The following is a 13,838-nucleotide window of genomic DNA, read 5'->3' as shown; positions in this document are numbered from 1 at the left end:
TATTTGAACATTTATTTAATGATTTAATTTTGAGTAATGTAGTATGGGAACGTCAGCACTTCTTGTCTTTTGTTGAAGTGTTACTCTCAGCATTAATCCTGTTCTCCAGGCGTCTCGTGCTGTTTCACTCCTCCCATCATATATCATCGCGTGAACACAAACACACTTTAACATGTGTTTGAGACTGAACGGTCACGTATTGAACTAGCAGCCTACTGAAATACGCGTTATATTACATCTAAAAGTGAATTCGAAATCGCTGTAGAAAGTGAGAGAACATGAATGGAGAAACAGAAGCGCGTGACTTCCTGAAGAGACTGTAACTCGTGCTGCTCGCGCGCTCAGGTGAGTGTCTTCAGTCCGCTCTGAACAGCTTTACAAATACATTCGGACATTACTTCAAATAGCTAAACAGGTAAAGCATTAGTAGTATTTCTTATACGAATTCTTGTAGCCTACTTATAATATAAAAAATATCATTTTGGTACTTTATATACAGTATATGGGTCATTCTAGAATTGCGGGTACATTTCAAATAGAAAAAGAAGACAAAAAATAGGATTTTCTTTTTATGTTAAACTTTTTTATTTTCATAGAACACACTTCAAATTTAATATTTTCAATATTTGCTGATCTTAAACTTGTAAGATTTTTAACATTTATTCTGAAAATCTAAGTACGAACAGAAAAATCTGTCAACTCTGTTATAGACAAACTGGGTCAAATATATACAGTTAACAAATGTGAAAAAATTTAAAACACTCTCTACACTAAGAGAACTTCTGTCTTTTCATCAATTAATTCAACTTTAAGCCTGATAAATGTTTGACTTTTTATTTTAGAGTAAAAAATATCAACACCTTTAACTGAAACGTTGCCAAGATATTGTGCATTTTCTCTAAAAATAGCTTTAAAAATGACTGAAATTCTACAACATTTCATGTAGTAAGAACACTATTTAGGCTAATCAGCTTCTAATAATTTTTTTTAACAATAAAACACATATAATGATATTTTTAAAGCAAAATCTTAAACAAACAGAGCTGACACTGATGGTAACAGAGTTGATATCAATAACAGAGTTGACCACCCATAGTTATAAGTCCAAAAACAACAACGTTTTCTGTCACACTCTGAAACTTTTGAAACCATTTTAAATGTAAAAACAACTATTTAATCTTAACAAATACAAATTACAGATCTTTCATGAACTTGAAAATTAACTGCATGTGTCTGGAAAATAAAATTCAACAGCTGCTCTCAATCTGGGCATGCACATCAATTATTGGCAATTTCTGCCCATATGTCTTTGTTTATTTCTGCATTATGAAACAAGAGGGATTTTTGAATCTCTGCAGGGACTTTGTCTTCCTAACTGCTTCTGTGTTTTTGATCGAGGGGATTCAGACACACACGTCAGTCTCTGGAGGCGTTTCTGGTATTTGCGGACAGTAGTTTTCTTTTTCAGCAAAATCTTCAATTTTTCAATTTCTCTGTATAATTTGGAGTTTTCCCGTTTTATTTTTCTTCGTCCTGACTGCCTTTGTCTGCAAATTTTTTCATTCATTAATTTAAATTCATATTTTGGTATTTAGTATTTAAATCTGCACTGTTGAACCTAAGAAATAGCAGTTTGCTAGAATTTTAGATTTACTTGTAAGCCATATGTTTACATTTGTATTTATAAACATTAGAACAAAACAGGCTTGTCTTTAAAATGGATACCCCACCCCAAAATGCAAATTTTGGCATTAATCACTTACCCCCATGTAGTTCCAAACCCGTAAAAGCTTTGTTTGTCTTCTGAACACAATTTAAGATATTTTAGATGAAATCCAGCATAGAGTATTCTGACGATGTCTTTACTACTTTTCTGGACCTTGACAGTGTTATTTAACAATGATTTCATCTAAAATATCTTAAATTGTTTTCCGAGAACGAACGAAGCTCCAGCGGGTCTGGAACGACATAGGGGTAAGTGAATAATGACAACATTTTCATTTTGGGGTGGAGTAACCCTTTAAGTAATGGTGGGGTGAGAATTCCTATGCAGTTCCAAAGTTGCACAGTGCACTATTAATTAAAATGTGTAAACAGACCATGCGAAATTATGGAGTATACCTTTAAGACACAACATCTTGGAGGAAACAGTTCAGTTATTATGTTGACAGTCCTATCACAGAACTTAACTTTCCTCAATCTGCATGTGTCTACATAACCTAAATAAAATTCTACTCTTGGACCTAATGTTATCTGGATATCTGTGGTTCAGGGTCTGGTTCAGGACTTTGTGGTGGTGTCATCTTTACAAGTCTCTGCCTTTTTGCTCTGCACCTCTGCTGTGCCTCTCTCCAATACCTGCGCTTGTACCTTTTCTCCCTTTCACACAGATCAGACACTTCATTTGTCTGCCCTGCATTTTCCCTTTTGTGCCATCTTTTTCTGTCCTTTCTCAAATTTTCTGCCTGCCTTACAGGGTTGGCATCTCGCCGTGCCCTGTATTGCCGCTGCCTTTCTGCTGCTGACAGCTTCATTTACCTATCTTTTTTTTTCCTTAACCTGGAATGATATACAACAACAAATGTATAATTTACAGTAAAATGAATCCATATTTGTAAAATAATATAAAACGCTTAAATGTGATAGGGAACATTTGACTCTGTTAATCATTGTCAACTCTGTTAGTGGTCTAAAAAGTTTAATGATAACAGAGTTGACAATAACAGAGTTGACATTTTCCTCCATTTTGTGCTTTAGCTCAAGATGCTAACCTCAAACCAGATACCACATGGCATGTCTAAAACAGAAATTTATGCATTTTCATCATATTATTGTTTTTAAAAAAGTGAATGAGAGATTCACTGAAATATCACAATAACAGATTTGACAAATATTTAATCTACTATTGGTGTATCCTAAACATTTTGTACAAATTAATGAGAGAGGAATAATGACATACCTCAGTGCCTTTCAGATTTTCCCACCAGAGGTAGTGACATCACTTGGAGCAAGTCACATGCTTTTTCTATCAGTGCTTTAAAGATTGTTATGCCTTTTTATAACAGAGTTAACAGAGTTGACCAGAACGTAGGGACAGACACAAAATGTATTTTTTAATTACTAAAATTACAAATAATACAGAAAATAGATGTATTATGCAACTGTTTACATAAATTAGTAGAGTAATCACACAAAAAAGATAAAAATTAGACGTAATTATTTCATGATAATTGAAGCTGAATGTATGATTCAGGCGGCATAGACAGTCAAAAATAGGTATAGAGGGAATCTTTAATTTAATATTTTCAAGACAAAAATGTTCCTAAATACACATAAATATTATTTTTAGTGATAGCTTGATATAATTTGTGTAATTATTCAAAACTGTTTCAATAAATTTTTTGTTTTTGAAAAATAATAAAAGGTTTATCTAGGAGACGCAAAATGTACCCCCAATTCTAGAATGACCCATATATATATATATATATATATATATATATATATATATATATATATATATATATATGAAGATTCCAGATGCAAAAGCCTCTAAGTGCCATCTGAAATTTTCTTCTAAAATTAGTATTTTTGTCAGGCTTCTATGTTTATGTTCACTTATTTCATTTTTATGGCAATGAAAATAACCCATTCATTGCCACTAAAGTGAAATTACTGAACCTACACATAGGAGCATGATTAAAAAAAAGCTCATTTTAGAAGAAAATTTTGCTTTTGCATCTGAACTCCTCACATACATACATATATATATATATATATATATGTTAATTAATGCATTTTTACCCAGTCATGTCAATGGCACCTGAATTCACTTTTACACTTTTTTATTTGCTTTAAGTATAAAAATACCATTTAAAAAAAAAAAAATCACATCCAAAATATTGTGTGATTGCAAATATATATTTAATACCTGAATACCTGAATTCACTCTATACATTCTTGGTTTCTTTCTCAAGTGTGTCAGGAAATGTTAGAATCAGGTTATCAGTGAATAAGCGTATATCTTTTGTCTTTATCAGAATGACTCTTCCTGCCAAATGTTTAACTGCCTCTTCGTTTTCACTTGACTCATTGACTTATATTTGCACTGAAAACTGATGAACTATCACATCATTGCATTTCTCAAACTTAGACAGATGCTTAGAACCATATATCTATATAGCATAAAGGTAAAGTGTTTTGTGTAACTGCTTGCATAGCATAATCTCTCAGTTGTGGTCTGCAGATTTGCACAAGCTGCAGAATTTTGGCACTCTGAGATAAAGAGTCATAATGCAGTGTGTCCTATTTAGGGACGCTGCATGGGTGGATGTTACACTAAGGCCTATTTTTCCCCAGTAGAAAACAGCGCTGACCTCTTTCTTACGCCGTCATCTGGTCACTGACAGCTTTCAGAAGTCTTCTTGGTTTCTGTCAGCCGGTGAAGACGCAGTGCAAAGTCAAACACAGCATGTGCAAACACGCTCTCAGACTGAACATTAAAATAATTGCGCTGTATGAGCAGCACTGTACATTATGACAGCTGCTGACATGCTCTACAAACATATCACATATACTCTATTGACTTGAGGAGTAAATATTTACAACAAAAGTAGTGAGTGTGAGTGTCATGTTGCAAAAAGCTTTCAGTCTATTCCTCACCCAAAACTTTAAGAAATCTTAAGAAACTTTGCACTTGCAAAAGCACTGAAATAGTTTTTCCTCTCACCGCATATTATTTCCATTACAAACGTTTTGTGGGCGGATGCAGATTTTCTCAGGTGAACCATAATCATATTTACTTCCAACACAATTTTTTCGCAAGCAGTCGCACAGTTTCATACAATGGGGAATGCAAACACAGAACATTTGCTTTCACTCGTAAAGCCATTAAGTCAGCAAAAGTGGGACATCAGTTAAACTGGGACAAATAAGCTTTTGGTGTAGTGCTCCTTTAAAAAAAAAATGCAGATAATAATGAGTGGTCTTGAAATGCTGTAATAAGAGTACTTAACTTATCAACATTTGATTAGTCAAATGTAAATCTTGGGTGTGGTTACTTAAGTACATGGTAAGTGCCTGTACATAGTTTAAGTCCATTATTGTTAGGGTTTAAAATCTAATATAAACAGTATTTCAGTCTATAAATTTGTGTTATATGTTCATGTGAGCTTTTATGCAATGATATGCAAGTTTCTCTGTTCTATTTAAAAAATTAAAAAATCAAGTTTTGTTACTATCCCAATTTACCTGAACATGTCAGATAAATTGGGACCAGTAGCATTCAGCTAAAGTGGGACATCCTTTAAATGAAAAGATAATACATTGCTTAATGTGAGAAATTGCTTTGTCAGAAAATGTTACACAGTATAGGCAGAAGACAAGAAAAAAAAAATCTTTACTTAATATCCTAATGATTTTTGTCATAAAAGAGAAATGTATAATTTTGATCCATACAATGTATTGTTGTCTATTGCTACAAATATACCTGTGTTACTCATGACTGCTTTTGAGCTGCAGAGTCACGTATAGTTTTTTCTCCCACCACATATGACTTCCATCACAAAAGTTGTGTTATCCAGTTCCACAAATGATCCAGTTGATCATTATGAGGTCAAAACATAAAAAAGAAATATATGCACAGATGATATGTTTACAATAAGATCTATAACATGCATTTAGAAAATGCATTGAAATATAATCAGTGTTTTTACGCTCGTGGTGTTTTCTCTTTTGTCAGAGACTCGACCCACATGGCCCACGGCAGCGATCAGTACACGTCTCTAAACTATCCCGAGGAGAATGACGAAACCAGGAGTGAAGAGTTTGAGTCAGACGTTACTCACAACCGTTCCTCAACCGTCCCACAACCTGCGCAGATCATTCTCCAGCATAACGCAGGGAGCTACGCTCAGCCCTACGCCCATCAGACGCCCTTCCCCAGCTGGGACGGTCCCGTCAGGGCGGATTCTCCTCACAGCCTGCCCTCCTGCCTCCCGTCTGCCATCTACCACACGCTCTCGGATGAGGGCTCGTTTTTTCCCAGCAGGCCTCACTCTCTGCCGAGTCAGAGTCTGGAGAGTCTGGATTATCCCAGGTCTCTGCATTCCTTTCCTCCGTCCACGAACATGGACCACCGTCCCTCGCCCTCGTACCCTGAGGCTTATCTGCGGCCGCCGTGCTGCGGTCAGTTCGGTCCACCGCCGCATCCCATGATTCCCACCCATCACTGCAGCTCCAGACCCGGACATCAGCCGCCCTACAGACCCTCAGGTGCGTTCAAAAGTTTAGGATCGGGATGATTTTTTTTCAAAGTGCCCCTATTATGGGTTATGAAAGGTTAATATTTTGGTTTTGGGAGTCCCTAACAACAGGTTGACATGCATGCAAGCTCAAAAAACACTTTCATTTTCTTATAATATGCATTTATTTTTTACCTCAACAACTCCCAAACGATTCGCTCAACGATTAATTTGTTTTTATATAATTAAAAAAAATTGTTAGTTATATGAGTGTTATTCAATTTTATAATTTTGCAAACCTTATGAGAACATTTCTTTTGAAGGTTACTCTGAACATTCTAATAGTAACATTAAAAAAACATATATTACATAAACATAACAATGTTTCATAAACAGAATGCTCCATAAACAAAGTATAAATAATGTTTTTGCGCTAACGTTTTGAGAACATTATTAAAGACCAGATAACTTTGGACTGGAGTAATATTATAATTTAATTATTAAAAAATAAAGGTTTAAAGGCAGCAGTTTAGTTTAATCAAATATCCCTCTTTTCACCATTTTTAGCTATATAGGGTTCTTATATAGTTTCCATATTGTTAATATCCTCTACATATGGCCTAATGGAAAATATGGGTTCTTCAGATTCAAATTCTAAACTAAAAAAAAAAATATTGAATAAAAAGTGTTTAAAAGCATGCTTCTGTAACATCAGGCTGTAAAATGTTTGATTCTAATTGAGAGAAATAGAAATAAATAATAAATATGTCCACCCATCATGTTGTTTCAAAATGTTTTTTTTTTTTTTAAACCAAAAGTGCACAAAAAGAGACAAAAACAACACTAAATAAATCTCAATTGCATTTGGTCACATGACAATATGATGCAAGGCATCTAAACACAGTCATTTTGAATTCAAAACCAGCATTTATACAAAAGCAGCCTGGATATCATGTCAGAAGAGTCAGAAAAACATGAGGTTGAGACAGAATTCACTCGTGCAAATTCAACCACAAGCTCTCAGAATCACTGCTAGGCTATATGTGGTTATTTTATATTCTCAATCTGCATTTTTGTTTTCATTCACAGGAGGCCTGATGCAGTACAGACAAATGGACACACGCTTCTCTGAAAAGTGAGTCCCGTAGCATCATATTACACCAACTGGAACTCAGTTATGGTCCAGAAACAAAAGACCATTTGCTTTTTAAATCAGAATGAAACTGGAAAAGAAAGAGTCATTCATGCTGAAAAATGAAGGCTTGCACACTTTTAACAGTCTGTGATCTGCTCATGCATTGTACATGCTTTCTGTACGTGTGTGTCTTCAGTGAAAATGCATCTGTGAACTCCAGACAGGCCAGTCAGTGTATCACACACCTGCCACAGGAACAGAGTGAGTACTACTTCCTGTCTGCATGTCAAGGCAATGACGTGGATAGCAGGGTCAGAAATGAACTTTTCCATTAAGGTGCAATATTTGCCCCCTGGTATTGATTTTACATTCCTAAAGGCAATTTTTATAATTACATTATTAATTGTCTCTTTGATTGGTTACATTTAGTCAGAATACTTAAACTGTTACAAAAAAACTATTGTATATAAATTATAGGCTGCTTTTAAAAAACAGAGACTTATTATAGGGTATGAATGCAATATTGCGACAAAAATCATTATTGTCTATTATTGCTCTTGATATTATAAGTGATTATTAATGTTGATTAATAGAATACATATAAAACGTTTTGTCATATTCTTGCTACACAGACAAACATGTCGGTTCATGACTTTAATCTAACGCAAGTTATGCAAAATCTCCTGATATAATCACTGAAGCTGCAAAATCAATCTCTTAATTTCTGCATTTCGCTGTTTATGATGAGAAAATGAGTGAACGTGCAGAATTCAGTCACTCTTCAAAACACAGCGGTTTCAGCGTTGACTAATATAACGCCTCTGATTGGCCCACAGCATTCATAAGCTCAACAGAAACATGTGATTGTCTGCAATACTCTACGCTGCAACAAAACAATAACCTGCAAAGGCCAAGGATTGACATTTTTCATTAATTTTCACATTTAATTTTAATCATGGCATATTTTAATAAGCACCAAATAAATTGCACGCACAAATATTGAATGCATATTATTATTTATAATAATTATTAGCTCTGATAGATTTAATTTTCATAAAAATATATTGCACACAAATTTCAAATGCAATAAAATAATAATAATAATTATTATTAATAATACTTTTGCTATTTCCAATCAAGTTTAGTGTGAGCATGCAATGTGATATTTTAATAAGCATAAAATGTAATTATAAAATAATAACAATAATAATAATAATTCCAATAGAGTTTAGTGTAACCATGCAATATTTTAATAAGCACAAAAATAAATTGCACGCACATATATTGAATGCATATTATTAATAATAGTTATTATCTGTGATAGATTAAAAACTTTTTTTAAATAATTAAATTTGTGGGGTATAGCAGTTATTTCGTGCAAGAGGAAAAATACAGTGCAAGGTTTCATACGTTGCACATGTTTCGTTTGGAGGCGGTTTGACCCACTCTTTCAAGTGTGTCGCGTGTGTTTTTCTCCACACAGGGAAAGTTTTTGTCACGTACGAGGCTGACAGTGAAGAGCATCTGAAGGAGATCATTAAGTTTGGGTCTTTGCTGAGGAACAACGGCTTTGACACACATGTACAGATCATTTTACAGTTTCCAGTTTAATCTAGCTGTAGTTTTGTGGATTTGGATTAATTCTTGCTTCTTTGTGCTCAGATCGATGTTTTCGAGCAGCAGCTGAACAGCATCAGTAAGATCGACTGCATGGAGCGATATCTCAATGAGGTAAGCATGCAGAGACAGGAAGTGATGTCATTATCCTCATCATCTAAGCACCTAGAGTTACAGCGTCTCTCTCTCTCTCTCTCTGCAGAAAGATTACCTGATCATCATCATCATCAGCCTGAGGTATTACGAGACCATATCAGGCATTAATACGAGTGTGGAGGGAGACGAGAGAACGTCAAACACTGTGTACATCCACAAACAGGTCCCAAAATAACCCTCACTTACTAAAATAAAGCTCTGCTTTCAGTTATTATTATTCAGAATACTTTTGCTGATTCCAATAGTTTAGGAAATACTGAATGGATTAAATAATTAGAATAATAAGAATAATTAATAATGCACAATAATAATAAAAATAATTGTTATTAATATTATCATTATTAATACTTTTTTGTTTCCAGTAGTTTAGTGTGAGCATGCAATGTTATATTTTAATAAGCACAAAAATGCAATGCACACACAAATATTGACTGCATTGAAATAACTATTATTTAATTATTATAATTTTTATTATTGTTGTTGTTGTTTATTTTCATAAATTAATGATAATGATAATACTTTTGATTAATCCAATAGAGTTTGAATGCATTAAAACAACAACAACAATAATAATAATAATAATACTTTTGCTAATTCCAATAGAATTTAGCATAGGTGAGCAATGTGATATTTTAATAAGCATAAAAATGCATTGCACACACAAATATAAAATGCAATAAAATAATAACAACAACAACAACTAGATTGTTAATAGATTTTAATGTGAGCATGCAATATATTTTAATAAGTATAAAAATGCATTGCACACACAAATACAGAATTTAATAAAATGATAACAATAATATTATAATTATTAATACTTTTCTAATTCCAGTAGTTGACTGTGAGCATGCAATTACATATTTTAATAAGAACAAAAATAAATTGCATGCACAAATAATGAATGCATTAAAATAACAGCAATTATTATTAGCAGCAGTAGTAGTAGTATTAATAATAATATTTACGTTTTGAATAAAATCTTTTCATGAGATATTTCACCGAGGTCATTGCAATGCATTCTGGGATTGCATGCGCTGCCTTTGTCAAAACAAGCATAAATTGCGAGGGTTCGGTTAAGGGTGTGTGTTGCTCTGGTTACGTTTGTTAACTTATAGTGTAAAAACACATCATCTATCGTTTTCATGACACTGCTGATGTGTTTGCTTGCCTCCATCAGCTGCAGAGTGAATTCATTCAGAACGGCTGCAGGAACTACAGGTTCATTCCTATTCTGTTCCCAGGGGCCAAAAAGGTTTGTGAAATTCATCAAACACTGCAGTTCACCCCCAAGCATTTCAGAGAATCAAAGCATGTTTGTAAGCTTGTTCCAGCACTTAACCGGTTAATCTAGTCCAACGTTCTCTATACACTTCACAGAGCAATGGACTGAACTGTAGAATCATGGTTCATGAAGCAAAATATCAATATAATTTCAGCTTCTGTAAGATTTGCGGCATTTTTCACCTGTTTTCTTCACGTTCCCAGTGTTACGTTCCCACCTGGCTGCAAAACACGCACGTCTACAGCTGGCCGAAAGACCGGGACGATATTCTGCGCAGGTTAATGCGTGTGGAGAAATACAACCCTCCTCCCATCGGCCCTCTGCCGACCATAGTCTCCATTCCCCTTTAGAGAAGTGCTTCTAATTGCATACAACATATAGCTTCCACTGTGACCAGTGACCTGGAACGATATCATCTTTGTTTTTGACTTGTGTGATCAGTCTGCTGAAAGTTAAAGCAATACTTTAAAAATGAAAACATGCAGAAAATGTGCTCACCCTCAGGTCATCCGAGCTGTAGATGGGTTTGTTTCTTCATCAGGTTTGTAGAAATGTGTCTCTGCATCAGTGTCTCAGCAATGGATGCTCTGCAGTGAATGGGTGCCGTCAGAATGAGAGTCTGATAAAAACATCACAATAATCCACACCACTCCAGTCCATCAGTTAACATCTGGAGAAGAAAACAAATCCGTCATTAAGACGTTTTTAACTAAAATATGAGTCTATAATCCATAATAACTCTTCCTCCAGTGAAAAAGGGCATCTCCTGTTGTCTCTCACATCAGAATCCAGCCACATATTTGTTTCGATCTAATTTGGACTGTTTTGTCTTGTAATCGCTGCTTGATCTGTGCAGATTTCTCTCCTGATTCAGGAAGCGTTATTATGGATTACTCATCTTTTAGTTAAAAACATCTTAATGCTGGATTTGTTTCAGCTTTTATCTTCTCCAGATGTTAACTGATGGACTGGAGTGGTGTGGATTATTGTGATGTTTTTATCAGACTCTCATTCTGACGGCACCCATTCACTGCAGAGCATCCATTGCTGAGACACTGATGCAGAGACACATTTCTACAAACCTGATGAAGAAACAAACTCATCTGGTGATGTCATGTGACCACAACATCACATATTTCCATTTCAAACATTTATTATTGCATACTGCAACCTTTTCCTTATTATGTATTGACGAAATTACCATTTGAAGAAGCTTTTTACACGTTTTTAACTATTTTGTGAATGGACAAATTAGAGGTCATTCCATGAAATCGGTGCCTTTTCCACTTGGAAAAAAAATAAAATAAATAAGTTTAATCAACATTTTTTTAAATATCCATGAAATGAAGACACCTTAAAATGACAAGGAATTGTACAAGAAGGAGGGTGACCACGTGTCAATTAAGAAAAATATATTTTTTTACAAGAGAGACATTAAAACAGGACTTTGTCCAAATAAAATATAGTTAAAGTTGCAATGGAAAAACCTGGAAGGCTGTATCAAATATAATTTTTACATTTTTTATGAAACTAATGACAGTGACAGGATTGACGTCGTAGTCACGGGACTGACCAGAGTAACAGGGATGACAGCACACACATTCTTCAGCAAACTGCACATATGTTTACATAATACTGTACAGTTTTACCATTTTAAATAGCATTATATTGTATTGCACTTAGCATAGTTGTATGACAATAGTAAACAGTACATTTTCAGTTTAAGTCAGTTCATTGTTGATTTAGCACATTGCATTTCTAGCAAATATACTGATCCGGTTCAATTATTAGGCAATGAAGATGATCAGATCTGGGTCTTTCTTTCTTTCCTGAACATTGCAAGACCGGGGTGAAGGTCTGCAGTCACCTTGATGCTCTTGTTTGTAATTTAATTTACACGCATGCATTATTGTCAATGAGTTATGGGGAAAAACAAGAGTTTTATTGAGACTGATCATCCTATCCTGGTCATTAATAACAGTAGCAATAGTAACAATCCCAATAAAACTAACTAACATGTAACTCAAGCTCGTATGCCACTGAACGATATAGGCATTAGCTTAAAATTACACCCAGGGTGACCTTTAAACATGTTTGCATTTTACACAGGCAATCTTTAAAAACAGGGCGACACCTAATCAATGTCGTCCCTGTTACTCAAGTAACTCAGGTTTGACGATTTCAAACTAATTTGCTCATTTCTAGCTAATAGTCAAGTTCACAAAAGCACACGTTGCACACTTTGAAAGGATTTTACTTGTAGATATTGATTTTATTAAAGGTAATAATTCTTTAAATTTACATTTTAAAAATGGTAACAGGATTGACACTGCATGATGTATCCGTCTCAGTCAAGCCTCATTAATCATCAGAAGTAGAGCATTATAGAAGTGAGAGAGAAACATGCTTGTGTTTAAAGTGCAGGAATCCTGGTTGAGGGATGATGTAACCTCCTAGAACTGTACATTATTTTACAAGGGTTTTTTGATGAGGGTAACAGGGCTGACATAAAATCAGGGGACACCAATAAAATGATTTAAATTTTATAGAAAAAATTGTTAACAATGAGACAATGAGATATTTAAAACAATATGCAAATGTGATTTTTATATCGTTTTGCCTTCATTTTGCAAATTAAAAGTCCTGCTGAAAAAGAAATATCATAGTGAGGGACAGGCCAAAAACCTTACCCTTATCAGAATAAATGCTATAAATGCTAAAATAGTATTTAATTGACTTTTTTTGATGTAATATTGATGAAAGAATACATAGTATCGTTATATTTTTAAATTGCAAATTTATTAGTTTATATTAAATCTTTGCTTGATTATTTCTTAGGCACTGATTTGGTGGAATGACCCGTAGAGATGATACATTTGAGTTTGTTTCTATTAAACTGTAAAAGTTACTGTAAAAACAAACACAGTAGCAGATTATTCTCTTATTGTTATAATAATAATAATCAGATGTTTTGGTACTTTATCAGTCTTCTGCATTGAAAACAAATATATGCACATTTATTTATAATGTTACAGTTCTCAATTTTTTATAGAGAGTTTAAGATTTATCTTTTCAACCATGCATCATTTTTATTGTATTTTCTGAAAATATTTTATGAATTAAAGTATTAAACTGAATAAAATTATGCAAAAATACATCTTTTAAGCCTTTTTAAGTTTCATCTTTTGAGCTATTGATCATTTTCATTAAACTTTCTGAAAATATTTTATGAATTAAAGAATTAAATCTAATAAAATAATGCAATATCCTTATTTAATAATAATATTTCACAGAAATATACAACTCACTGTCTTTCAAGGTTTATCTTTTGAGCTGTATATATTTTTATTGTACTTTCTGAAAATATTTTATGAATTAGATCTAATAAAATAATGCAATAATACAT

The 13,838-nt window shown here is 33.7% G+C and overlaps 1 protein-coding gene across 1 annotated transcript; it reads left to right on the top strand.

The window, feature by feature from the left end:
• Positions 1 to 162: 162 nt before the first annotated feature.
• Positions 163 to 13,580, top strand: LOC306855004 (uncharacterized protein). Its single transcript, XM_079393375.1, has 9 exons — positions 163 to 345; positions 5,738 to 6,270; positions 7,329 to 7,374; positions 7,571 to 7,635; positions 8,858 to 8,955; positions 9,037 to 9,105; positions 9,194 to 9,310; positions 10,328 to 10,402; positions 10,636 to 13,580. The coding sequence occupies exons 2-9, from the start codon at positions 5,751 to 5,753 to the stop codon at positions 10,780 to 10,782; spliced, it is 1,137 nt and encodes a 378-aa protein (XP_079249501.1). The 5' UTR covers positions 163 to 345; positions 5,738 to 5,750; the 3' UTR covers positions 10,783 to 13,580.
• The last annotated feature ends 258 nt before the right edge of the window (positions 13,581 to 13,838 follow it).

This window comes from Barbus barbus, assembly GCF_936440315.1.
Source record: "Barbus barbus genome assembly, chromosome: 35".
NCBI classification, from domain to species: domain Eukaryota; kingdom Metazoa; phylum Chordata; class Actinopteri; order Cypriniformes; family Cyprinidae; genus Barbus; species Barbus barbus.
The sequence above is the reverse complement of the archived record's forward strand: the minus strand, read 5'-3'. Positions and strand labels throughout refer to the sequence as shown.

Bases quoted from the DNA above. Each gene is read 5' to 3' on its own strand.
- LOC306855004 (XM_079393375.1), top strand. From the start codon at position 5,751: ATGGCCCACGGCAGCGATCAGTACACGTCTCTAAACTATCCCGAGGAG. The intron at 7,636-8,857 runs GTGAGTACTACT...TTCTCCACACAG, and splicing joins ACACCTGCCACAGGAACAGA to GGAAAGTTTTTGTCACGTAC. The intron at 9,106-9,193 runs GTAAGCATGCAG...CTCTCTCTGCAG, and splicing joins TGGAGCGATATCTCAATGAG to AAAGATTACCTGATCATCAT.